Source organism: Humulus lupulus, chromosome 8 (genome assembly GCF_963169125.1).
Source record: "Humulus lupulus chromosome 8, drHumLupu1.1, whole genome shotgun sequence".
Taxonomy (NCBI): Eukaryota; Viridiplantae; Streptophyta; class Magnoliopsida; order Rosales; family Cannabaceae; genus Humulus; species Humulus lupulus.
The window spans coordinates 20,938,031-20,963,231 of NC_084800.1; the positions used below are offsets into that span (position 1 = coordinate 20,938,031).

General features: G+C 37.9%; 2 protein-coding genes across 2 annotated transcripts; one reads left to right on the forward strand and one right to left on the reverse strand.

Moving 5' to 3' along the window:
• The first annotated feature begins 1,281 nt into the window (after positions 1 to 1,281).
• On the forward strand, positions 1,282 to 6,351 carry LOC133795943 (heat shock 70 kDa protein 14-like). Its single transcript, XM_062233428.1, has 10 exons — positions 1,282 to 1,504; positions 2,038 to 3,233; positions 3,399 to 3,626; positions 3,742 to 3,837; positions 3,919 to 4,140; positions 4,528 to 4,722; positions 4,809 to 4,955; positions 5,076 to 5,225; positions 5,311 to 5,441; positions 5,666 to 6,351. The coding sequence occupies exons 2-10, from the start codon at positions 2,064 to 2,066 to the stop codon at positions 5,892 to 5,894; spliced, it is 2,568 nt and encodes an 855-aa protein (XP_062089412.1). The 5' UTR covers positions 1,282 to 1,504; positions 2,038 to 2,063; the 3' UTR covers positions 5,895 to 6,351.
• Positions 6,352 to 6,689: 338 nt separating this feature from the next.
• On the reverse strand, positions 6,690 to 8,717 carry LOC133795944 (trihelix transcription factor ENAP1-like). The gene is made up of 2 exons (XM_062233429.1): positions 8,525 to 8,717; positions 6,690 to 8,310 (listed from the first exon to the last, which is right to left on the reverse strand). The coding sequence occupies exon 2, from the start codon at positions 8,077 to 8,079 to the stop codon at positions 6,841 to 6,843; it is 1,239 nt and encodes a 412-aa protein (XP_062089413.1). The 5' UTR covers positions 8,080 to 8,310; positions 8,525 to 8,717; the 3' UTR covers positions 6,690 to 6,840.
• Positions 8,718 to 25,201: the final 16,484 nt, after the last annotated feature.

The following is a 25,201-nucleotide window of genomic DNA, read 5'->3' on the forward strand; positions in this document are numbered from 1 at the left end:
TCATCTGATATTGTATACATGCAATAATGAGTTTTCTTGCTGAACATTGGCTCACGGGTGCTATGTGGTGTAGGTAAAGGGAAAGAAAAGCTCACCCAACCTTGAGTGGAGAGCTTATGTGGCGATGTGTACATATGCGACCGCTTGACCACCACGGCTAAGGTGTTTCACAGAGGAACTAGGGGTTAACCCTATTTTTGCCGCTTAGGTCGTGCAGGTCGTAATTTTACACTGTAATGACCGTTTTGGTTTGTAAATAAATTGTAAATGTTTTTGTGGGCCCATGTACAGTTTTATATTTTAAATAAAATATATCATTTCCTTTTTATCGAGATTTTTCACCTTAGCCTATTAATAACACCTCAATGCACGTTTATAACCAAATGACTCGATTAGCGAGTTAAATACGGTTCAAAGTTCACAGTAACGATCTTGGAGTAACCAGGGCGTTACAACTCCCATGTAAAATACATTAGTCACTAAAAAGTGAATTGAAACTTTTCATTAAAAAAGTTACTATATAGTATACTAAAATTAACTTTTAATAATAAGATATATAGTAATTTGTTATACTTTATTGTAACTCATTAGTTTATAAAAAATGACTAATCGACAACGTAAAAATATTTTAAATAATAAGACACTATAATATAACTTAAAAATGACTAATCGGTGTCTCAAGATAAAAAAGTATAAACAAATAAGTTTTGGAGATAACCAAAATGTATATAAAATAATATGCTCTAAAAATAAAATTTTCATGAAAAAGTAACTAATTTGGTAACTAATTAACATTTTAAGTAACCAAAATATTACTTTTTACAACCCAGAAAAAATGAGAAAAATGAGTTTCTGGGAAAATTTCAAATTCAAGTATATTACTTTCAGAATCTGTTATTTTTTTATGATGTGATAATATATTTTTATAAATAAAATTTTGAAGGTGAATTTTGTAATTATTTTATATTATATGTGTATAATTGTAAAGATGCCAAATAAAATTGGCAAAAAAAGAAAAAAAAACACGTGATTACAAATGTAAAACTCTTTTAAAGACTTCCATAGTCTGGCCCATACCTAAAGCCCAATAGTAATTAAAAATAATATTTATTTAAAAAATACAAAAAATTGTGCTTTTTGTAAGATCTTTCTAGAAGAAAAGAGGTGGGTATCCCTCCTAGACGCCTCTCGGAAACTTTTGACCACTCCCTACTTCTTCCTCTATAAAATACATTGAATATTTATATATTTATTAAAAATTGGAAAAAACAAAAGAAACTAGAAAATTCCACACAAATCCCTGGGTGTTGTTGTGCTGTTCTATATCTTAGGCCCTAAATAAAAAGACCTCCGTCACAACCAACCTCTTCGTTTCCTTGTTTGTGTTTTTCTATAGAGTCATCCAGAAACCTCCCAAACCTTTCTCTCTCTCTCTCTCTCTGTCTCTCTCTCTCTGTCTCTCTCTCTACTCCTCACTTCACCATCTGCGTGGATCGGTCTCAAGGTACGCTCCCAAACCCTAGTTTACATTTCAGATTCAGATGAGTCAGATCTCTATTTGCAGACTACTGTTAGATCTGAATCTTTATGCCATTGGGTTGGAATTTTCCGCCAGGGATTTGCTTATTATACTGTTAATAATTTCGTTTGCCCTTATTTTAGATTCATTCCTGTTATTTTGAACTGGTTGGTGGTTGTGGTGCTAGTTCTTGAAAATAGGGTGATTTTTTCTTTGAAGTAGAGATTATTTAGTTGTTTATTGCAGGATCGTGTTTTTTAGTTAGGTTAGGTTGTTTGCTGAACTGGGGTTTATTTATTTTTAGGGTTGTTTATTTGTTTTCTTTTCTCTTGTATTATTATGCGTGTTAGGTTGATGTGATTTGACTGTGCTTGGCTGCCTTTTGTGTTATCTTATTGGGAATGGCATGCAATTCAAATTGGAGCGCCCTAAACGTTGAAGTATTATCGCAACAAGTATTCACTTTTTATTGTGAACTTAACTGATGGTTTTTTAAAATTAAATTTATGAATTTCCAGATTAAATTGGCTAAAGTTTAGCGAGGATGAGCGTGGTTGGTTTTGATTTCGGCAATGAAAGCTGCATTGTAGCCGTTGCTAGGCAGAGGGGTATTGATGTAGTCCTCAATGACGAGTCCAAGCGTGAAACTCCTGCTATTGTATGCTTTGGAGACAAGCAGCGGTTTATTGGGACAGCGGGAGCTGCTTCAACCATGATGAATCCAAAGAACTCAATAGCTCAGATTAAGAGGCTTATTGGTCGGCAATTTTCTGATCCTGAGTTGCAAAAGGATCTCAAGTCGTTTCCTTTTACTGTTACTGAAGGGCCTGACGGCTTTCCCTTGATTCATGCTCGTTATTTGGGAGAAACAAGGACGTTTACACCAACCCAAGTTTTGGGAATGGTATTGTCAGATCTAAAAAGTATAGCTGAAAAGAATCTGAATGCAGCAGTTGTTGATTGCTGTATTGGTATTCCCGTATACTTTACTGACCTTCAGAGAAGAGCTATGTTGGATGCAGCCACAATTGCAGGTTTGCACCCACTACGTTTGATTCATGAAACTACAGCAACTGCCCTGGCCTATGGAATTTATAAGACGGATTTGCCAGAAAATGATCAAGTGAATGTTGCCTTTGTTGATATTGGACATGCGAGCATGCAAGTTTGTATTGCTGGCTTTAAGAAGGGCCAGCTGAAAATTTTGGCTCATTCCTTTGATCGGTCTTTGGGAGGTAGAGACTTCGATGAAGCACTGTTCCAGCATTTTGCTGAGAAATTTAAGGAAGAGTACAAGATTGATGTTTATCAGAATGCCAAGGCTTGCCTAAGGCTTAGGGCTGGTTGTGAGAAGCTGAAGAAAATGCTAAGTGCTAATCCCGAGGCACCTTTGAATATAGAGTGCTTAGTGGACGAGAAGGATGTCCGGGGATACATCAAGCGGGATGAATTTGAACAAATCAGTATTCCAATTTTGGAACGTGTGAAAAAACCACTGGAAAAGGCTCTTGCCGATGCTGGTCTTACAGTGGATAACATCCATACTGTTGAGGTGGTTGGTTCAGGCTCTCGTGTTCCTGCTATGGTGAAAATTTTGACAGAGTTCTTCAAGAAGGAGCCTAGGCGAACAATGAATGCAAGTGAGTGTGTTGCCAGGGGCTGTGCCTTGGAATGTGCTATTCTTAGCCCGACCTTTAAAGTGCGCGAGTTTCAGGTATATTTCCTTTCCTGGGCTTTGTAACAAATGGTGTGGTGTGCTATTTAGTTTTTGCTTTGCCACCCATAATTTATGCTTTGGTTGATGCATTCGGGAATTATTTATTTTCTTTCAATTGCCTTCTTGTGATGTTAAGTATCTCACTTTTGTTTTAATCTGAAGGTGAACGAGAGCTTCCCCTTCTCAATTGCTTTGTCGTGGAAGGGCTCTGCCCCAGATGCCCAGAATGGAGGGGCTGAAAATCAACAAAGTACAGTTGTGTTTCCCAAAGGAAATCCACTGCCAAGTATTAAGGCTCTGACATTTTATCGATCAGGTACTTTCTCAGTTGATGTGCAGTATGCTGATGCCACTGACTTGCAGGCGCCTGCTAAGATCAGCACTTACACTGTAAGTCTTCAAACTCTTAATATTAAAATTTATCCTGTGAGTTAGCTGCTTAGGATAGGGTTTAAAGGTTTTGTTTGGTTGATTATATTGGCGTGGGTGATGTTTGTGCGTATAGATTGGTCCTTTCCAATGTGCAAGAGGTGAACGCTCAAAATTGAAGGTCAAGGCTCGCTTGAACCTGCATGGAATTGTCTCTGTAGAGTCAGCAACAGTAAGTCTAAAATTGATCTTCTGGATTTAATCGTACTTAATAAGTTTTCGGACTTTGTATATTCACTTTGACTTGTTTTAGCTTTTGGAGGAGGAAGAGGTTGAAGTTCCCGTCTCAAAGGAAGCACCTAAAGAAGCTAACAAGATGGAGACTGATGAAGCTTCCAGTGATACTGTTCCCCCTAGTTCCACTGAAGCTGATGTGAATATGCAAGATGCCAAGGGAACTACTGATGCTTCTGGTGCTGAAAATGGTGTTCCTGAGTCGGGAGACAAGCCTGTCCAGATGGAAACAGATACCAAGGTACAATGTTATTCATCTTCATGAATTTCCAATTTTATTATTTTTCTTTATTTTTTTATTTCAAAATCTGTGATATGTGATAAGTAATTTATGTTGAGTCCTCGATTGGCATTATCTATGAAGCACTCAGTGACATAGACAAATATGTTCCTTTCACCTTGAACTTCGAGTAAAATATATTGTACTGTGAGAAAGGTTAGATCAGTGGCAGAGAAGAGAATGGTTGTTTCTGTGTGCGTATAAAAGAGCATCTTTCCTTGTTGAATGTTTAATTAAATATATGGGGAATTGTTTTTACCTTGGTGTCACCCGTGCGATTATCCTAGTATATACCTTCTGCTTGTGTAACAACTTGGCTTCTTTCATAACTATTGCTTGTTTGTGCAGGTTGATGCTCCAAAGAGGAAGGTGAAGAAAACAAATATTCCTGTTGTGGAGTTTGTTTATGGAGGAATGAGTCCAGCTGACCTGGAAAAAGCAGTAGAGAAGGAATTTGAAATGGCTTTACAAGATCGTGTAATGGAAGAGACAAAAGACAAGAAAAATGCCGTTGAGGCATACGTCTATGATATGAGAAACAAGGTATGGAAATGCACATGTACTACATCATATTGTTTCTGCATTCTCTGGATTTTGTTTGAGCTAACAAATATCTTTTGCTTCTCCAGCTTAATGACAAGTATGAGGAATTTGTCACCCCTTCAGAGAAGGAAGAGCTTATTAACAAGCTTCAGGTTGTAGAGGACTGGTTATATGAAGATGGTGAAGATGAAACTAAAGGTGTTTACATTGCAAAGCTTGAGGAGCTGAAGAAGGTAAGTCTTTCTTGGAGAACCAGCTTAGTGTCTGTTTCACTCTTTTTAAATTAATTTAAGTTAATTTTTATACTTCACTGCAAGTCTAAATGTCTGATCGCTTACTTGTAAAATTTGCAGCAAGGTGACCCCATTGAAGAACGATACAAGGAGCACACAGAGAGGGGAGCTGTGGTTGATCAACTAGTTTATTGTGTTAATAGTTACAGAGAAGCAGCTGTATCAACCGATCCCAAATTTGATCATATTGATTTATCCGAGAAACAGAAGGTAGTTAGATTTCCCTGTTCTTGTACGTTGTCTTGAATCTTTGAGCATTAATCTGAAAACTCTTCTTCTACTTGTCTTGGTAAAGGTCTTGAACGAGTGTGTCGAGGCCGAGGCCTGGTTAAGAGAGAAGAAGCAGCAGCAGGATTCACTTCCAAAATATGCGTCTCCAGTCCTATTGTACGCTGATGTAAGGAAGAAGGCTGAAGCACTTGACAGGTAATTTACTATCCTTGCGCTCTTGGTTTTTACTTTTATCCATGTTGTGATGAAAATCCTGGAATATTTCAGTGATTAATTAGGTCGAACTGGTGAGAATGAAGTCTAGTGTTCTATGCATAATTGCATTTGAAAGGCTTATATTGCTGCAATATTTTCCGCCAGTGATTGTTTATATGATTCAGTTAATCTTGTTATTAATATTCCCTGTTTTGTGCGAGCAGATTCTGTAGGCCCATAATGATGAAGCCTAAACCAGCTCCTGCCAAGCCAGCTACCCCAGAGGCACCACCAACCCCACCTCCCCAGGGCAGTGAGCAGCAACCTCGTGGTGGTGATGCTCATGCTAGTTCCAATAATGCCAATAGTGCCGAGACAGCAGCCGAGTCCGGAGAAGCACCTCCGGCCCCAGCTGAGCCAATGGAGACCGAAGCTACCCCAACTTCTGCATAGTTCTGTAGATTAGTGTTTTGCCATTTTCATGATTTTTATGCTGCAAAGAAATCGTTTCCCATGTATAAGAAACACTTTCTCCTTTCTGCCTGAGACACTTATTATGGTGGGGCTAACAACGGTAAGGGGATCAAATGGATGGTTGGTGGCATGTCAGACTTCATCATATGTAAAGCCAATTTTATTTGGTGATCTTCCAGGTTTTACTACTATTAAGTGGGTCTCTGGAATCCGGATTTTTTTTAGGGGGGTTTTTAAGAGAGATTTGTTACTTATTTTTTTTTTACTTTTGTCTGCTCCTTTGTTGTTTGGGATGAAGGGGATCAGACCTTTACTTTTTCCTAAGTGTCTTTGTGCTGTCGCTCATGAGTCTCATCGTTATATTTGGTATATTTTTTTCCCTTCTAGAACTATTTATTTCGTTTTTCAAATGAAATGTAATACTGCATTGCAATGAGTTCCAATATGCCTCTATACATGTGCATGGTCTACTCACTTCATAATCATCCTTGACGAATCAATGTCGCCTTTCCCACTTTCTCAATTCCTAAATGGTTGGCATAGTTAACAAATAATTTCCTTTGATGCGTTTGCACTCAATCGTATAAAAACTAGGAAAAAGAAAACTGAATAACTTAAACCAATTGATCTATCCATTCATACTAAACTCAGACAAATACTCATTTGAGGTTGTGTAAAATGAGCTTCTGATGAAAATTGTGCTCCCTGAAAGAAATTGACGCAGCCGATGGCAAGTGGCAACCAATCTCACTTAAAAGAAATTAGAAAGCTAAGTGAACCATGAAATAGTTATTGTACCATACTAGACACAACATTAACAATCTTCATAGCATTAACAATATTTATTGCCTCAGAAAATAAAATGGGGGGCCAAAAGGCTCTCAAATATTAAGTAACATGCTAACTGAAACTATAAAATGATACATCACCCACTGGCATTCTCAGCAGAGTCGTCAATCTCCTCATCATCATCATCATCACCACCTTGCTGTATCTTCTCAATCTCAGCCTGTGCTCTCTCAATGATCTGCCTTCTCTGCACCTCCAAATCTCTTTGGAAATCCATTCTCATCTTCTCTAGCTCGGCCATCTGCTGTCTTTTACTGTCTTCTATCTTCTCATATATCTCCCCAAATTTATGGATAGTATTAGCAAGCAATCCAAATGAAGACCCTTCATCGCAGTCGTTGTCCCTTCCAGATCTTCTCTTTTTTGGCGGAAGCCCATCTGAGTCATCACTTCCTTCGGATTCTGAGTTCCCGGGACTATCCCTCATTTCATCTAACCCATTAGCACAGTTCAAATACACCCTGGGATTCATGAAAACATACTCTCCCGAATCCATCCCACAAGAAAGTCCAGGCTGCTGATTAGCAGTCGATAATAAAAGATCCATCTTTTTGAAATAACTCCATTTGCTAGTTCCACCCATACTTGAGTTAGCCTTCTCTTTTTTGTACTTCTTCTTCAAGGTATCAAGACGATTGCGACATTGGGTATCTGTCCTATCAATCTTTGACACCTCAGATACTTTCTCTGCAACCTCTTGCCATTCCTCAGACCGAAGGCTCTTCTTTCCACGTTGAAGAAAGCGTTCGCCCCAAGCATCTAACAGAACAAACGTTTCCCTCTCTGTCCAATCTGTGAGTGAACTCCGACCACCAAATGATACTCTTGCCGTAGAGGCCGTTGCAGCTGATGGTGGTGCTGATGGCACACGAGGAGCAAACTCATAACTCGAAACTAAACTTATCAACTTTCGCTTTTTGGGGTGTCTCTGCAAATCTTCATCGTCATTCTTTCTACCATAACCTTGTCGTTTATCATGATCTTCATCCTCAGCCTCATCATTCTCGTCGTCCTCCTCATCCTCATGCTCCTCCTCGACATCATCATCGTCATTGTCTTCATCGTCACCAACATTTTTGTCCACTGGTGGATACCCATTATTTTGACCATTGTCGTTGTCATCTTCTTCCTCTCCTAGTTCGTCATCTTCATCTTCCTCTTCATCGTCCTCATCAACATACTGATCACCAACTGGTCTAGAATATGGACCACTCTGAACAGGGAGCTTTTGGCGATGGGAAGAACCATAGCCCTGATGGTGGTTTCCCCCATAAGGATTTGGTGGGTACCTTGCATCATCTTCGGTGTCATCCATGTAAAGCTCGAAAATTGAGTAGGCCCACCAAAACACTCGAGGTGAACACCAAATCCTAACAAAAAATTATAACCCTAAAAAACTTTTTACCCTCGACATCCAAACTGCAATTCATTCATTCATCTCCATGAATCAACACCAGCACCCAGTAACTTTTGTCACCCTGATTTCAAGAGGATTATTCAATTCTGACCTAGATCAACAAGGCCATCAAATCTTCTATCTCATAACCTAAAATCAGAAAGAGAAACAAAACCAAACCCTCAATTTAAAATTCTCAAAGAACCATTTTTCTTATCACACCTATCAAATAAGTAAATCATAAAAAATAAAAATTAAAAACTACTTTTATTTATTGAATTAGCATACTCGTGTCAGAAAAAAAAATCATTAAATGATTATTTATTCAAGTTCAAACATAACAATACAAGATTATGATTCTTACCTCATAGAAAAAGCTCAAGCTGAATTGAAAATTGTAAAAAAAAAAAAACTCGCCAAAATATCCTCGATTTAATCGCATTCCAAATTCATGAATAAAAACCTAGAGCCCTAAATTTTATTGGCAACTGAAAAGAAATCATCTCTCTCGAGTTTAGACCTGAGCACTGAGCGAGGAGAAAAGAAAGTGCGAGGAACAACGTTTCGGGATAAAAGACGACGACTACTAAAATGCGCCGGTGTGTAATAATTGGGCCACGCCCAAATAATAATTGGGCCTATGCTTAATGTAGCCCAAATACACAATTTATTTTTAACAAACACAAATACACAATTTGAATCATAAGTTACACTGTACCTTCTTTTTTTTGGGGATTTTTTTGAAAACTATCCACTTTTATCTTTCATTGATTATAAAGTTACATATTTTTTTTTTATAATTTATATTAGTTTACATTTTTGGCTTGTAGTTTACATTTCAAAACCTGGTGTTTTATATTTCAAATGATTGTGCTTTATATTTCAAAACCTACAAATGATAAAATAGACAATGTAATTAGAAAAGTGAGTATTCATTAATAGTTTTAAAATTCTGGGTTAAAATAGAAGGGGCTAACTAGATTTGGGTACTGCATGTAATTTCTTTTTTCTTTTTTGTGTGTTCTTTTTAAATTATTTTTATTGGTTTTAAATACATCCTTCATTTTTTTAAAACTATTTTTTTCAAATATATTATTTGACCTACAAAATTATCATAATATTATAATATAGAGAAATTGATGTGAATGACCTAATTTTGTAACTAAGGATAAAAAGGCTTTTTTTCCCAAATTATAATACATGTAGACTCTTGCCCTCAAAATTTTTTGTTTGGATAAAAAATATCCTTGGACTATAGAAACTATTGAAAATACATCATTTTGTTACATTTCGTCCAAAATATTTAACGGTTGGCTGATGTGGCAAATCAACATAGCATTTTTCTCATGAACTATAACACTTGCAGACTTTTTCCCCCTAAATTATGACATCTTGGTAAAAATACCCCTCAAACAATGAAAATTGTTAAAAATAATATTTTTGTCCGAAAAAAATTAACATTAATAAGTATACTAAGGGTTTATTAAAGTACTCTAATATTTTTCTATCAAAAAAATTAACACTAATACATTATAAATGTATATTGTATAATATATGATATATAATTATATTATTAAAAAATAAAAATAATACCAATTAAAAATAAAATTGTCTAACACCATAACAACTAAAAAAGTAACATCACCTAATAAAGAATCAACTTTTGAATAACAAGTCATCCTAGTTTGGAAATTTCACGGTATATGCTTAATAGTATACCCTATTTCATCTATATGACAAATTTAATAGGTATCCCAAATATATGTCATTTTGTATAATTTTGACAATAATGTCATTTTCATTAATCTTTTCGTAGCACCCACATTATTTTTATATAATATAGCTAATAATCACATGATTGCATTGCATTACATATCATGCAATATGTGTAATTTGAGCATATGCATATTCTTATAAGTGTTTTCATGTATAAGTATAAAAGTTGTGTATATGATATTATGATGTCTATGTGTATGTTCAATATTATTAACCTTGTGATGTTTGAGTTATCTTTTATGGGTGTTTGATGTGCTCGAGATATAAGAAATGATGGAAAATATGGACAAGACATGAAATCAAGTGAGAAAAGTGAGATATAGAATGCAAAATATGTTAAGCGGTGAAAAATAGTACAATGTCGACTACTAGTATTTCAGTGTAAAATTAAGTATTAGTGGATTTACCAAATATAATTGAGATATGATTAAGGTCTCATTGATGAAGTAAAAATGGTTTTAGAACCATTAGATCAAGTGATTGACCCAAAATGAGTATGTTTTAAAAATTTATAACTCGCAAGCGCATGAATCGTATATGAAGTATAGTGTTCGTGTAAGCATGAGATCGAAATCAAAGGAGTTGTCTAAAATAAAAAAAGAAACTATTTTAAACAAAAATTAATAAATTCTAACCTAACTCCAAAGATTAATGAGATTTAATGTCATGAACATAAAATAAAATATTTAAAATAAAGCTATTTAAGATAATGAAAATAAACCAATAATGATTTGAAAATAAGTATTAAAATGAAAGATTATTAAGATACTAGAATCCACAAAATGTAAGTTTAATAATACTTATTAGTATATTGATTCTTAAGTTTTAGTGATAGTAAAACTATCATTTTCCAAATAGATTTATAATTTTAAGCACAAACTATTTCTAAAAAGATAGGATTTTTCTTCACTTTTCAAAAAAGTATAATTTAAAAGTATTTAATGTGAATCAACCTAATGAAATAACAAAAAATCAAATAACATTATTTATAAGGCAAAACATAATATTTTTGTTCTAAGCATTGGATGTATACATTTTAATGACACATCTTACACAAAGAATATTATGTTTTGCAAAATGAAGAACAAAGTGCAATATTATCTAACAATCCAAATTATGAGATATTAAAGATAAAAGACATATATGAAGAAGAAAAATCCATAAACTTTGTTGCATTACAAGGGAAATCAACATACAACATAAATATTATCTAGTTACAAGTTGCTTCATCATGATCTTAATAATCTTATGAAAAAGATTAGAAGCACATAACTAGAATATAAATTACAAAATAAATAAAATACATACTTGAAAATGCTCTTGAAAAACACCAAAATGGAAGAGAGAATGGTAGAAAGAAGATGGCAACAAAAAATTAAGCACATAAAATAGTCTTGAAATTACATATTTATAGCCAAAATGAGATTATTAAAATAATTAATTAAATTTATTAGATTAATTAAATTAGTTATAATATGGAAAATAGAGGTAAATTGTAGGAGTAATGATGATTTTTGAGTAAAATGTTGTAGAAAAATTGGGTAAAAATGGCATTTTAGGGACAAGGACAAGGGGACAAATGATGGGCTAAGGGAAATTGTTGGTGGCTTGGTGGGTGTGGCAGTCGGCTGGGCAGGAGGCTTTGGGAGGCTGGGTCAAGTGGGCTGGAAGGTTGGGCCGAAGGGGTTGGCTGGCCGGGAGGAGGCCTGAGTGGGCCTGGGACTTCGGCTGGGCAGGAGGCCTGAGTGGGCCTAGGATGGCTGCTGGTGGCAGGTGGGCCGCACGGGTTGGGACTGGAGGCAGTTGTTGGGAGCGTGGGCCTGGGCTGGGCTGGGCTTCGGGCCTAGGTAGCTTCTCTTTCCAGTTTTGCCATTTTTTTTTCCATACTTTTCAAAGCCCAAAAATGTAATAAATTCCCTACACAATAAACATAAAATGAATCATAATAAAATATTTTCAACTATAAAATAAATCAAGTTAATTATTTGAAAATATTAATTATAACTCAATTTATATTTAACATTTAAGTTCAATAATACAACATTTTTTTACCTCAAATTAAACAATAATAATTCAAATAATTAACTACAACATTTTACAACAAAATAAATATAAAAACATACAAAAATATATAAAATCAAAATAAACCAATAAATTCAAAATTACTTAAAAGCTTAATAAATTAATTAAAAACTCAAAGACTAAGCAACAATTAGAATAAAAAATGTGGTGAAATAACTCTATTTTGTAGAGTTATCATCAAGTCATGATGGGAGTTATACATAATCAGTGGTGTTGACGCAAAGTCAAAACGAGCTTAGCATAAGTGCGCTACGCTCAATCGGGTAAGCATAACTATTGGGTATGAACTCATATGGATCTAAGGTTTGGTTTGAGTGTTTCACACATAAGGAGAATAGGCCTAGCATATGAATAAGTCGAAATTATTGAAGTGATAAGGTTTTCATAAGTCAAAAAGTGAAATGATAAGGTGAAAGGTGTCAAATTTTAATACAATAAGGCCAAGTCATTGAAAATAAAGGATTGCCATCAACCTTATCACTTTCCACGACCAAGACTCTGAAAAACAAAGAGAAAAGAAAACCAAAAACCATTTATTGGCTGGCTTGAAGAGATTCTAAGGAGATCAAAGTGAAATAAAATCTAAAGAAGTGGATTAAGCTTAGTTATGACATTTTTATGGTAAGTTCTTGTACTTGGAAGTTGTTGACTGCGATTTTGGCCAATGACGAATAGACGTCAAAACTATAGTAAATCTTCAAGAGAAAATACGACACTGATAATTTTATAGTGGTTCAGCCCCAATTTATTGGTAATAGCTATCCAATTGGAGTTGTGATATATAGATCTACACTTAAGATCAGATGAACTTGTGTCAACTGAGTTTCTCAAGTGTAAGTAGAAAAATACAGAGTTTCTCTCTCTAAAGAATACAATCTTTCTCTCTCTAATCTCTCTTAGAAAATTCCTAAAGAATGCCCAAAGTCTCAAAACTAGAGAGTTTTTTTCAGTCTCAAAAGATCAGATCCCCATAAATGATGCCATGAGCCATTTATTTATAGGCTCATGGATCGTACATCAGATATATCCCTTTGACCGGGTCCTTGGTTCTTCTAACAGACTTTAATTAATAAAATATAAATGAATTTAAATTACAATAATATAGCTATTATTCTGGGATATCTTAGAGATTCTCGCGGCAGTTGAGAATGATTCGGGTTGAAGCTGTTACTGAGGCTTTTCTGAAGAATCACTAGATGGTAACATCTGAGATTCTGATCCGTGGACCAACCAAATCCATCCCCGAAGTGACTGATCGGCCAAGACAACTCACCGGTCAACATAGGCAAGCACCTCTAGCACACCTCTGGTCGGTATAGGCAAAGCACTCCTCTAGCACACCTCTGGTCTAGCATGACACATCTCTGGTCTAGCATGACATATTTCTAGTCTAGCATGACACATTTTTGGTCTAGCAAAACAAATGACTGGTCGGCCAAAATACTCCACTGGTCGGCCAGAACATTTTACTGGTCAGTCAAAAATCTTTACCGGTCGGACAAAAATTCTACCTGGTCAGCCAAATCACTTCCAAACCAGATAAATAATTTTCATGACCAGTAATATCACAACTCCGAAGAGCCAATACATTTATTGACTATTAATGTGCCATTTACTGACCATGCATTGCCACTTGTCACTTTTGATTGCCACGTCATTGAACTGAAATTTCGGGGATAACATTTGCTCCCCCAAAGTTTATTATATGATTTACTCGTATGATAAAATTTTTCTCTAGCAAAATGTTTTTGAGGTCATCCAAAAGCTTCCATCAGATCAGTAACTTTCACTTTTGTAGTAAACCCACGGTTGAACTTTTCTTATGAATTCTTCAAATTCCATTTTTTGATCTTATTGTAGTACCCCATGAGTAAGAAAAACATGTTTGTGTCCTATGCCCTTGAGATTTGTTGTCCCCTCGAAAATAATTTATTGGGAAAGCATGTATATGGCCGATCGGTCATCTTCTTTGAGAATCACCAAGGGCACCATAAACATGCCCCCCAAGCCGCTCGGGTATGCCACCATCTGCTCGAATGTAATGGCACCATCACTCGGACACCAGGGCACCATCACTCTGACACTCTTCCATCTGTTCGGACACCACAAGAAGAGCTCAGATGCACGCCATCTACTCGGACCAGCGCCCAGCCGATCGGACACTTTTCCAGCTCCTCGGACGCACGGCCCAGCCGCTTGGGCGTGTGCCTGCTCGAATGGCTAGCCAATGTCTCCTCGGACACCTCTCGTTGGCTTCTTGGATGGCAGCCCTCGGACGCGGACCCTCGGAAGTACCAGTCTCCTCGGACGCACCAGGCTTCTTGGATGGCAGCCCTCGGACGCGGACCCTCGGAAGCATCGGGCTCTTTGGCGTGGCCTCCTCGGATGCAATAGGCCTCTTGGATGCACGACCCAGCTGCTCAGATGCACACGCCCACCAATTGGACATGCCCATCCGCTCGGACGCACACACCCACCAATCGGATACATGCCCCCATCCGCTCGAACGCGCACGCTCATAAGTCTTTGGACTTGTAAAAAAAATGGTTCATGCTTTTTAGGCACCAACATTTTTTTGCTTATTATTGTTGCCCTCATACATGTTTATCTGGGGAATAAAAAATATTTTTACTACTTAGAAAATATTTTACTGGGTAGTAAATATTTTTTCTTAGCATTGATTGACTTATGTTTGTTTGGTTCACTCTAGGGACTCATCACTGTTAGTCATGCTCAACACCGAGCAGTAGACTATAATGAGCTGGTCAAGGTCTTGAATGATCAATTGGTGGAAGCCCAGGCAAAGATTGATGTGCCTGCCTCTCCTGCTCTATCACTCCGACCAGAGAAGGTCCTGGATGTTGACGATGGTGTTAACCAGTCAGGGTCTAGTTTATCCGACCAATAGACACTCTTAGCTGACCTGAGAGCTTCCTATCCATCAACAAAGTTTCCTACTCAACCAGTGAAACGTGCTCAGCCGACCAGGGAAGTTGTATCTGTTCTCCTGACCAGGAAAACTTTACACCTGACCAGCTAAACTTTGATCTGGCTAGTAGTGTACTCTTTTTTCTTATACTTTTGTGAAGACAACTGCTGCTAAGTAACTTTGATATTTTTCTTGTATGGTTAAGATGTTGCCATTTATACTTTAGTTTTCTTCGCTAACTTGAAACATGCTAAGTCTTTTTAGACTTAAAACATTATAAGTTTTTTGTGAATAGTAAAGTCACTCTGATGTATGCCTTATATTGTCACATGAATACTTAGTTTTCTAACTTAGAAATTCTAGACATTTCATAAGTCCCTACTAAGTATACTTTCTCACACTCTTATTGCTCTAACATTTTATGAACATAATGTTTATTATCACACGAATATCTGCTTCTAACTTGAAATTTTAAAAAATTCCAAGTTACTTAATTTTTGTCAAACAAGTTAGCTTAATGCCCTTTTTGGACTTCGAAAATTTACAAATTAGCCTAAAAACAGATATCTTAACTCGTGCTATTATTTCCTGTGTTAAATTATTTACCAGTATACCCCATGTGCCCCCCAAGTGATCGAGGGTTGAAAGATCCTTAGTCACTTGCTACTTGACCGTATCTGTTCGAGCAGTTAATTTGTAACGCCCTGGTTATCCCAGAACCGTTACGGTGAACCGGAAATTTGACCCGCTACCCGAGTCCTTTGGTTAAAAACGTGTTCTAAGTGTTATTAACAGGCTAAGGTGAAAAACCAACAAAAAGGAAATGATATGTTTTATTTAATACATAAAACTGTTCATGGGCCCACAAGAACATTTACAAGTTATTTACAACTAAAAAAAAAGTCATTATTGTTTCAAAATTACAAACCCGCCGACCTAAGCGGCAAAAATAGGGTAAACCCCCTAGTTTCTCTGAGAACTCCTTGGCCGTGGTGGTCAAGCGGCCGCATATGTACACATCACCACCTAAGCTCTCCACTCAAGGTTGGGTGAGCTTTTCTTTCCCTTTACCTGCACCACATAGCACCCATGAGCCAAAGTCCAGCAAGAAAACACAGTATTGTATGTAAACATTATCAAATGATTATCATTATGATCACACAGAGCTTATAGCTCTTAAACAGATAAGTGAATATCACTTGAGGTTCTAGAAAAATCATACTGGGTGACTGACAAGCAAGTCACTAATTTAAACAGAAAAGTGGCTGCTAGGTAAGCCACTAGCCTTAATAAGACAATAGACTGATAGGTAAGCCTCTAACTCAAACAGAAGAGTGGCTGCTAGGTAATCCACTAGCCTTAAACAGACGAGAGAGTGATAGGTAAGTTGCTAGGTAAGCCACTAGCCAGTGACTAATAGGTAAGTCACACAAGCGCTTATAATATTCATCGAACTTAAGGTCGCTCCGGCATTAATGCTCTTTGAGTCATCCAATGCAGATATCGATTAGATCTAATCTTTATTGGCTTGCGTTGAACACGCTAAGGCCGTCCTGACTTATGAGTCAGTACCGTGTGACCAGTGCCCAGAACCATTGCCGAACCTGACTAATGAGTCACAGCTTCACAGTTGATACTGATACCTTTGCCACTTCTGACTAATGAGTCAGTACCATGCACAAGTGAGCAAGGTTCACTAAGCATTCAATAATCAATCCATGTCCACATTTACACAATCAACATACCTCAAGAATAGTCATGCATGTCACATACGGGGTGCAGTTTTCGTACCTCAGATTCGAGCTAGAATGATTAGAAGAACAACCCTTGAGAACAGTCTAGCTTTTAGTCCTTTAGCGGTCACCTAATCACAACACAATATAGGATATCATCAATAAAATGATAATCAAGGGTTCCCAAACCAATATCTATCCTCCGAGACATCAATCCCCACTAATCCGGGTAGTAGGAGTGATCCTGAGGCCTAAAACCATGTTCCCGGGGCCAAAACACTCAAACGGGCTCAACCTTGCTCAAAGGCTGCGGCCCTGGCATCAAGGGCCGCGGTCCCCAGTCACCTCTGAAACAAGGGCCGCAGCGCCTAGCAGGCACAACTTCCCCACCTGCTTCTTCAAGCAAGGGCCGCGACTCTCCAAGAACAGAGCCGCGGCACCCAACCCAGAACACGCCCAAATCGTCCTCCAACATCCCAAAGCCTCCAAAATCATGCCTAAACATTACCAAATTATCAAAGCAAAGTTCCCAAGCTTCCCAATGCTCCAAAACCATCAAAACCCAAGGTTCAACCGAGCCAAAAAATCAATGATTCACAAAGTCCAATTCAAAGTTTAGAAACTCTAAAAACTCAAAACTTTAAACTTAGATTACCTTCGATTGGGTTTTTTCTCGTCAAATCATTCGGTCAAGAAGCTTCTAATCTTTCCTAGGATTGCTATGCCTCAATCCTCGCCTGATTCTGACTCCTAGAACTCAAGATATCTTCAAAAACGCTTCGAACGGTGAAAATGAACTAACGGGGAAGAACGAGAGGTTTTCTAACGTACGTTCTATCTGACAAGCTACTTCAAGCTTAAGTAACCTCAAATAAAACCTAGTGCTCGGGGTCCCAAAAACCTCCCCGGGGACATTATAGTCAAAACTTCCAGAATTTCACCCTAATCTCAATAACTCCCAATTTATCATCAAATAAACATTCTTATTACCCAATAATTGACCCCGTTATGACAAAACCGCTAATCCACTAAATAGGATCGTCTCATGCCAAATAGCTCGAATATATCTCCATAATAATGGAATCTCATTCACAAATCACATCATGCACCCAAATACACAAATTTACCCTCAATGGGCCAAATTATCAAAACGTCATATTATTCCAAATGTGGACCCACATGCATGCATATAACATCATATTATAATATAATTCACATAAACATGCATATATTCATTTAATGGCGTAATTAAACAGTTATGGCCTTCCCGGCCTACTAAACCGCCACTAAACCACATCAGAGAATTCAGGGCATTACATAATTACTCGTGAAACATATAGAATATATGGAAAATATTTGAGCAGTTGAACACTGTTTGAACGTATCGACTAGTTGAACACTGTCCGATTTTACCGACCAATTGAACACTGTTCGAATAATTAACACACATGCACATTTGTAGCAAGAATCGACCACGATGAGCGTAGTCTCTTTTATTACTCGAAAAAAAGGACAAAACGTGTCTAATAACGAGTCTTAAACAACAAAAATTGTTCGAAAATAAATGACTGGTTAGCAAATAATCAGCTCATAAACCAAATTTAAATAACAAGTTAAACAACTTGAAATTAAACTACCACTCTGAAAGCGGTATTTAGTGATAATATATCCTCCGATGCTCGCCATTCCAATGGTTATTGATCAAGCTTCGTTCACCCAATCTGATCCTAGCACTCTAGCTCATGTCAAAGTATCTGGGCATACCTCTCCCCTTGCTTTGTTATTATCCTCAGCCAAGTAGTGTGGACCTCCACATATAGTGTCTAAGGTAAAGTCCATAGGTCCAGGTTGCAAGGGTGGAGATCTTTGTCGTTTGAACCCAGAATTGTTGCTGCCTCCTTCTCCTTGAGGTGTCTCTGCCCGGTACTTTCTCAACTTGCACGACCGGAGAAGAAATTCTATCTCGTCCTTGAAGTGATTGCATTCATTCGTGTCGTGACCATAATCTCCATGGAAATGACAAAACTTATTCATGTCTCTCTTACTCATCTCTTTCCTGATGGGTGGAGGTTTCTTGTAGGGAACCTCTTCATGACTAGCAAGATATATTTCCTCTCAGCTAGTCGAGAGAGTGGTGTAATTAGTGAACTGAGGCTCATACTTGGTTGGCTTTTCGTTTAAACTCGACTTAGCCTTCTTTTCTTCATGGTGGTCGGACCTGTTATTCCCACGTTTCTTTCCACCATTCTTAGGAGGGTCAGTTGATCCGCCTGGATTGTTTATGCCATTCTCCTCTTTCTCGATTGCATCATCCAATTTCATATACTTGTCTTCTCGGTCAAGAAATTTTTGGAGTGTTGAGATTGGATTGCGATGTATACTATCCCACAAGGGGCTCCGATAAGTTATCCCAGAGGATATTGCAACCATCTTCCCCTTGTCTCCGACAACAGCTGCTCTATTGACTTCTCTCATGAATCTTTGTATATAATTCTTTAGAGATTCATCCTTCCCTTGTTTGATATCAGCCAAATGGTTGGCATAAACTGGTGGAGTCTGAGCAGCACTGAATTGTTTACAAAACTCCTTCCTGAATGCTTCCCAAGAGGTAATGGAGTTTGGCTTACACTTCCAATACCATTCCTGGGCAGTATCTGACAAAGTAGTCAGGAAAACTCTACACCGATAATCGTCACTTACCCCGAACAGTTCCATCTGGTCCTCAAATTTCCCAACATGTCTAATGGGATTTGCCTTTTCTGTGTATACCGTCAGCACCGGTGCTTTATATTTTTTCGATAGCTGGGCTGCTCTAATCCGGGCACAAAATGGGCTGCCACTCCGGTGGTCTATCGCATCCATCCCGGAAGGTCGTTTTGACAAACCTTGCACTGCAGCCGTTAGCACGTCAAGCTGGGCTTGGATGGCTGGTGCAATTGACGAAGTTCCAAGGTCTTGACCGTCTGGTCGGGCATTACCATCTGGTGCACTATCGTCAAGTATTTCTACTTGACTGGCAGGGCGGTTTAGATTTTGCCCTTCGATCGGGACGATCCTCCTCTTGTTGGTGATAACGTCCCTTTGATCCTTTCGGGAAGCATGCTCTCCTGCCCGATCGAACACCGTACTTTTTTTATTTTTCAGAGGGCTTACTACGCGGGACTTGCTCTCTCCCACTACGCTGCTGGCCGGGGTGCAGTGGAGGCTTTTCGGTACGTCCCGGGCAGTCTTTTCCTCCTTGTGGGTTGTTGTCTTCTTTATCCTTTGACTGGTCGGTGTGATGACTATTAGCCTCATCACGACCATGCCCATTTTTGAACTGTGAAGTTCTCTTATCTCGAGGAGTCCTGGTCTGATCCTGCCTGGGTGGAGTCTTTTTACTGCCCGACTGGTGACTCCCTGATCTAGACGTTTCTTATCAGTGGCTCCTGGAGGGGGTTCTAGAGTTCTTTGCGTCGAGGCAGTTTTGGATCAGACCCCATCATCTTCCCGACCATGGGGGTTACTCCTGCTTCTGTCCGGTCCCCGAGAATTGGCTCTGTCAGTGGTCCTCTGACCAGCATTATTATTTCTTGCTCCCTGGGTGGCTGCTTGTGCCGCGGCTTGAGCATTGGATTGGGCTAATTGGGTAGCCGCTTCTAGAGCAAGTGCTGCTTCACGATGTCTCTGGTCGACTTCCTCCTGTCGTTGTCTGATCTCTTTGCTTCTGGCCTCCATGTCGCGCATTTGCTGCTCTAACGGAACTCTCTGCCTGGCCATCTCTTCAGCGAAAGACTCCTGTCGAGCATTGAATTGCATCATCTCCTCTTGGAAATCGCCTATTGCTTCCTGGAGTTGTTCAACTTCTGGGGTGGTCTCCTCGAGAAAGACCCTGGGCTCAGTCTCTGGGTTCTGCGGTCTAGGACCTTCTGATATAGCAGGCTCTTTTGACGTGCCTGACTTTTTGAATGCCACATTGGTATTCTTGGGCGCCATCTTGATATGATAGCCGCGTGTTTCTTCTCTTCAGGCTCTCAATGTAAGCACCAAAATGTTGACCACGATTTTGGCCAACGACGAATAGACGTCATAACTACAGTAAACCTTCAAGAGAAAATACGACACTGATAATTTTATAGTGGTTCAGCCCCAATTTATTGGTAATAGCCTAATCCACTTAGAGTTGTGATATATAGATCTACACTTAAGATCAGATGAACTTGTGTCAACTGAGTTTCTTAAGTGTAAGTAGAAAAATACAGAGTTTCTCTCTCTAAAGAATACAAGCTTTCTCTCTCTAATCTCTCTTAGAAAATGCCCCAATAATGCCCCAAGTAACAATCCCAAAGTCTCAAAACTAGAGAGTTTTTCTCAGTCTCAAAAGATCAAATCCCCATAAGTGATGTCATGAGCCATTTATTTATAGGCTCATGGATCGTACATCAGATATATCCCTTTGACCGGGTCCTTGGTTCTTCAAAAAAACTTTAATTAATAAAATATAAATGAATTTAAATTACAAGAATATAGCTATTATTCCGGGATATCTGAGAGATTCCCACGGCAGTTGAGAATGATTCGGGTTGAAGCTGTTACTGAGGCTTTTCTGAAGAGTCACTAGATGGTAACTTCTGAGATTTTGATCCGTAGACCAACCAAATCCATTCCCGAAGTGACTGATTGGCCAAGACAACTCACCGGTCGACATAGGCAAGCACGTCTAGCACACCTCTGGTCGGTATAGGCAAAGCACTTCTCTAGCACACCTCTGGTCTAGCATGACACATCTCTGGTCTAGCATGACATATTTCTAGTCTAGCATGACACATTTTTGGTCTAGCAAAACAAATGACTGGTCGGCCAGAACATTTTACTGGTCAGTCAAAAATCTTACCGGTTGGACAAAAATTCTACCTGATCGGTCAAATCACTTCCAAACCAGATAAATAATTTTCATGACCAGTAATATCACAACTTCAAAGAGCCAATACATTTATTGACTATTAATGTGCCATTTACTGACCGTGCATTGCCACTTGTCATTTATGATTGTCACGTCATCGAACTAAAATTTTGGGGATAACAGAAGTTAAACCATATTTTTGAATTTTTCTGAGAGCTTATCTATGGTGTTTTATCTTTTTTAAGATATTTCTTGGTGGTTTCCAAGTGGTTTGAGGTTTAAAAAAGTTAGAAGAGATTGTTTTCATCGAAAAGTTGCTTGGTAAGTGAAATTTTGTGTTTTATGAGGTTTTTGTGGTTCTTTGAGTAAAAAATGATTATTGGTTATTTGATTGAGTTTATAAGATGGTAGATATGTTTATAAATGTTTGAATAGACGTGGAGACTCATTTAATTTGGGTGATGATCTTGGAAATAAGATTTTTATCAAAATCGGCATATGATAACTTTGTGATGAATTATGTTGGTATTTGGGATATGTGGTTATGGCATGTCATTTGATGTTGATTACTGATTGATTATGATATTTGGAGATAGCTAAAATTAAGGGGAAACTCTGTCAAAATTTCTCCAAGTGTCTACGATAAATCTAACGTTCGATCTAAGTGGTTTAATGCATTTTAGGCATGATTTGGATATGAAATTTGATATGATGTTTTATGGGTATTTTTAAATGATAATTCAATGCCTTACTTCCATCATTATGATGTGAAATTCATGCCATTTTCAGGATAAGCAATAAGCACATCAACACCTAAGACACCACTTGTTACACGGTGAAATATATTTTGGACAGAAGGTAAGTAAAATACTCAACTGCAACACAAGAATTACATGTCATGTGAAAGTATGCATTATATGAATATTTTGTGAGTAAGTGGTATTAACATACATTAACACTTCATCATAAATTTGTATGCATGACATAATAGTGATATGGTGAATTATTGTATGATATAAGACCATGCATTATATTATGATGATTAATTATGTGATGCCTTAGTAAGTTTTATGCAACATAAAAGTAAGTTGCAATAAGAAGTTTAAGTTTAGTGCCACTATTTTGAAAAGGAAAACGAGAGTGTAAGTGTAATACCCTACTACCCAGGGACCGTTACGGTGTGCATTTAAACAGTGCTAAACTCGCTAATCGAGTCATTTGGCCATAATCGTGTAACTAAGTACGATTAACAGTTTAGGGTTTAAAATTTTTGGTTAAGGATACAGCGTTTCACTAAAATGTTTATTGTATACATTGGGATCCCAAAAATATAATTTAAATGTTAATTACAATAAAATATTTACAACCAGCCGACCTAAGCGACAAAATAAGGTTAATAACATGTTACTAAATCATAATAGGCATGCCTAGCAGTAATAACCCTACTCATGCATGCAAGAAGGTACAAATAAATGTTAGTGGAGCCCTGTGCTCTGAGTAGATGACTGATAAGTTTCTCGCTCTGAGGTAGATGACTAATAAGTCTCTCTGAGGTAGATGACTAATAAGTCTCTCTGAGGTAGATGACTAATAAGTCTCTCTGTATAGATGACTAATAAGTCGTTGTCTGAATAGACGACTAATAAGTCATACTCTGTTTAGATGACTGATAAGTCTATCTCTGTTTGGATGACTGATAAGTCTCTCTGTATAGATGACTAATAAGTCTATCCTTATGTAGATGATTGATAAGTCTATCTGTGTTAGATGACTGACAAGTCTATCTCAGAGGTAGATGACTAATAAGTCTCTCTGTATAGATGACTAATAAGTCTCTCTGTATAGATGACTAATAAGTCTATCTTTGTGTAGATGACTGATAAGTCTATCCCTGTTAGATGACTGATAAGTCTATCTCTGAGGTAGATGACTAATATGTCTCTCTGTATAGATGACTAATAAGTCTATCTCTGAGGTAGATGACTAATAAGTCTATCCTTATGTAGATGACTGATAAGTCTATCTCTGTTAGATGATTGATAAGTCTATCTTTGAGGTCCCATGCCCTCCCAGCCATGTGACGTGTCAGTCACCTGAGCTTATAACCCTGGCTCTATGTAACTAGCCTTTAGAATAGACAAACGCTTTTAGTTTTCATCGAACTTAAGGTCGGTCAAGCATTTCATGCTTATGATGATAATGCTTATGTCGATTAGATCTAATCTTTTTGGCTTGCGTTAAACACGCTAATACCGTTCTTGACTCGTAAGCCAATATCATACGACCAGTGCTCAGAACTACTGTCGAAATTGACTAATAAGTCACAACTTCACAATCAATACTGACACCATTACCGATTCAGACTAATAAGTCAGTAACATTCACAGATAAGTAAGATTGCTAAGAATTTAATATGCAATCAATGTCCACATATAGAGCATTCAACATGCCTCATTAATAACCATGCATGTCACATACTGTGTGCAGTCTTCTTACCTCTGGTTCGAGCAAGAAATAAGTTAAAAATGACCATTAAGAACGACCAATTCTTTGGTCCCTTAGCGGTCACCTAGTCATAACCAAATATGAAATCCCATTAATAAAATAAATGATAAAAGATTCATAATCTAAACCTTGCTCTCGGGACCACTCTCGTGCTATCGAGACTTCCAATCCACCCAAACGGGGTAGTGGAACCATCCCCCGAGCCCTCAAAGTCCTCCCATACCCTAAAAATGGGCCTTGCTGAAAGTAACATAGCGCTGGGGCGCTGTCCCAAGTCAGAGAGCACCCTTGCTCTCCTCTGCCTAGCGTTGGGGTGCCACTGACAGACCAGGAAAATTATGGTCTTTCTCCCATGCGCTTTCCTTTGAACCCCAAGCTTCAAAACCAACCTAAACATCATCCAAACCTATGATTTAACCCCAAAACCTCATCAACACCTCAACCTCATCAAAAACCCAAGTCCAAACACAATCAAAACACCAACACAAACCCAAATCCAAGACCAAAACCTCAAGATAAAAATTAACTAAAAAACAGAGCAAGAACCAGAAACTTGAACTGAAACCTTACCTCAATCACGAATTAAGCCCCTTACAGCTGCTGATCACAAGCCTAAACTCTCAAGCTTCAATCCTCAAGCTTGAATTCTTTAGATTGGCTTCAAAAATCCAATTGGAAATGAGAGAGAAAGATGAATCGGGAGAGAGATATGAGGAACCTCTGCTTTGCTGCTGCCTTTGCCAAATTCCACAACCTTCCTCACTTAAACATATCCATTGGTCAAAATGACCAAAATGCCCCTAGGGCTATTTATTTCGTTTTTAAGCCACCAAGGGCAAAATTGTCATTTCTCGTCTATCTCGTTAATTATAATTATGAATATTTGCGGCATAAGTACCCAATGTTTGGGTTTTGTACGTGGCATAGACCCAATGTTTATTTTTAGTGGCAAAAGTACCCAAAGTCACTAAAACTGTAATTCTGTCACCCTCCTCCGTTAGGTTCCGTTTCGTGATGACTGGACCAACACGTGTCACTTCGTGATTGGTCCAACTCAATAATATTTTAAAAATAATTATGATTTGGACCAATAAAAACGTGACACGTGTCTGCCTAACGGAGGAGGCTGACGGA

Coding starts and splice junctions, on each gene's coding strand:
- LOC133795943 (XM_062233428.1), top strand. CDS start 2,064: ATGAGCGTGGTTGGTTTTGATTTCGGCAATGAAAGCTGCATTGTAGCC. Junction 3,627..3,741: donor CTAAGATCAGCACTTACACT/GTAAGTCTTCAA, acceptor TTGTGCGTATAG/ATTGGTCCTTTCCAATGTGC. Junction 5,226..5,310: donor ATTTATCCGAGAAACAGAAG/GTAGTTAGATTT, acceptor GTCTTGGTAAAG/GTCTTGAACGAGTGTGTCGA.
- LOC133795944 (XM_062233429.1), bottom strand. CDS start 8,079: ATGGATGACACCGAAGATGATGCAAGGTACCCACCAAATCCTTATGGG.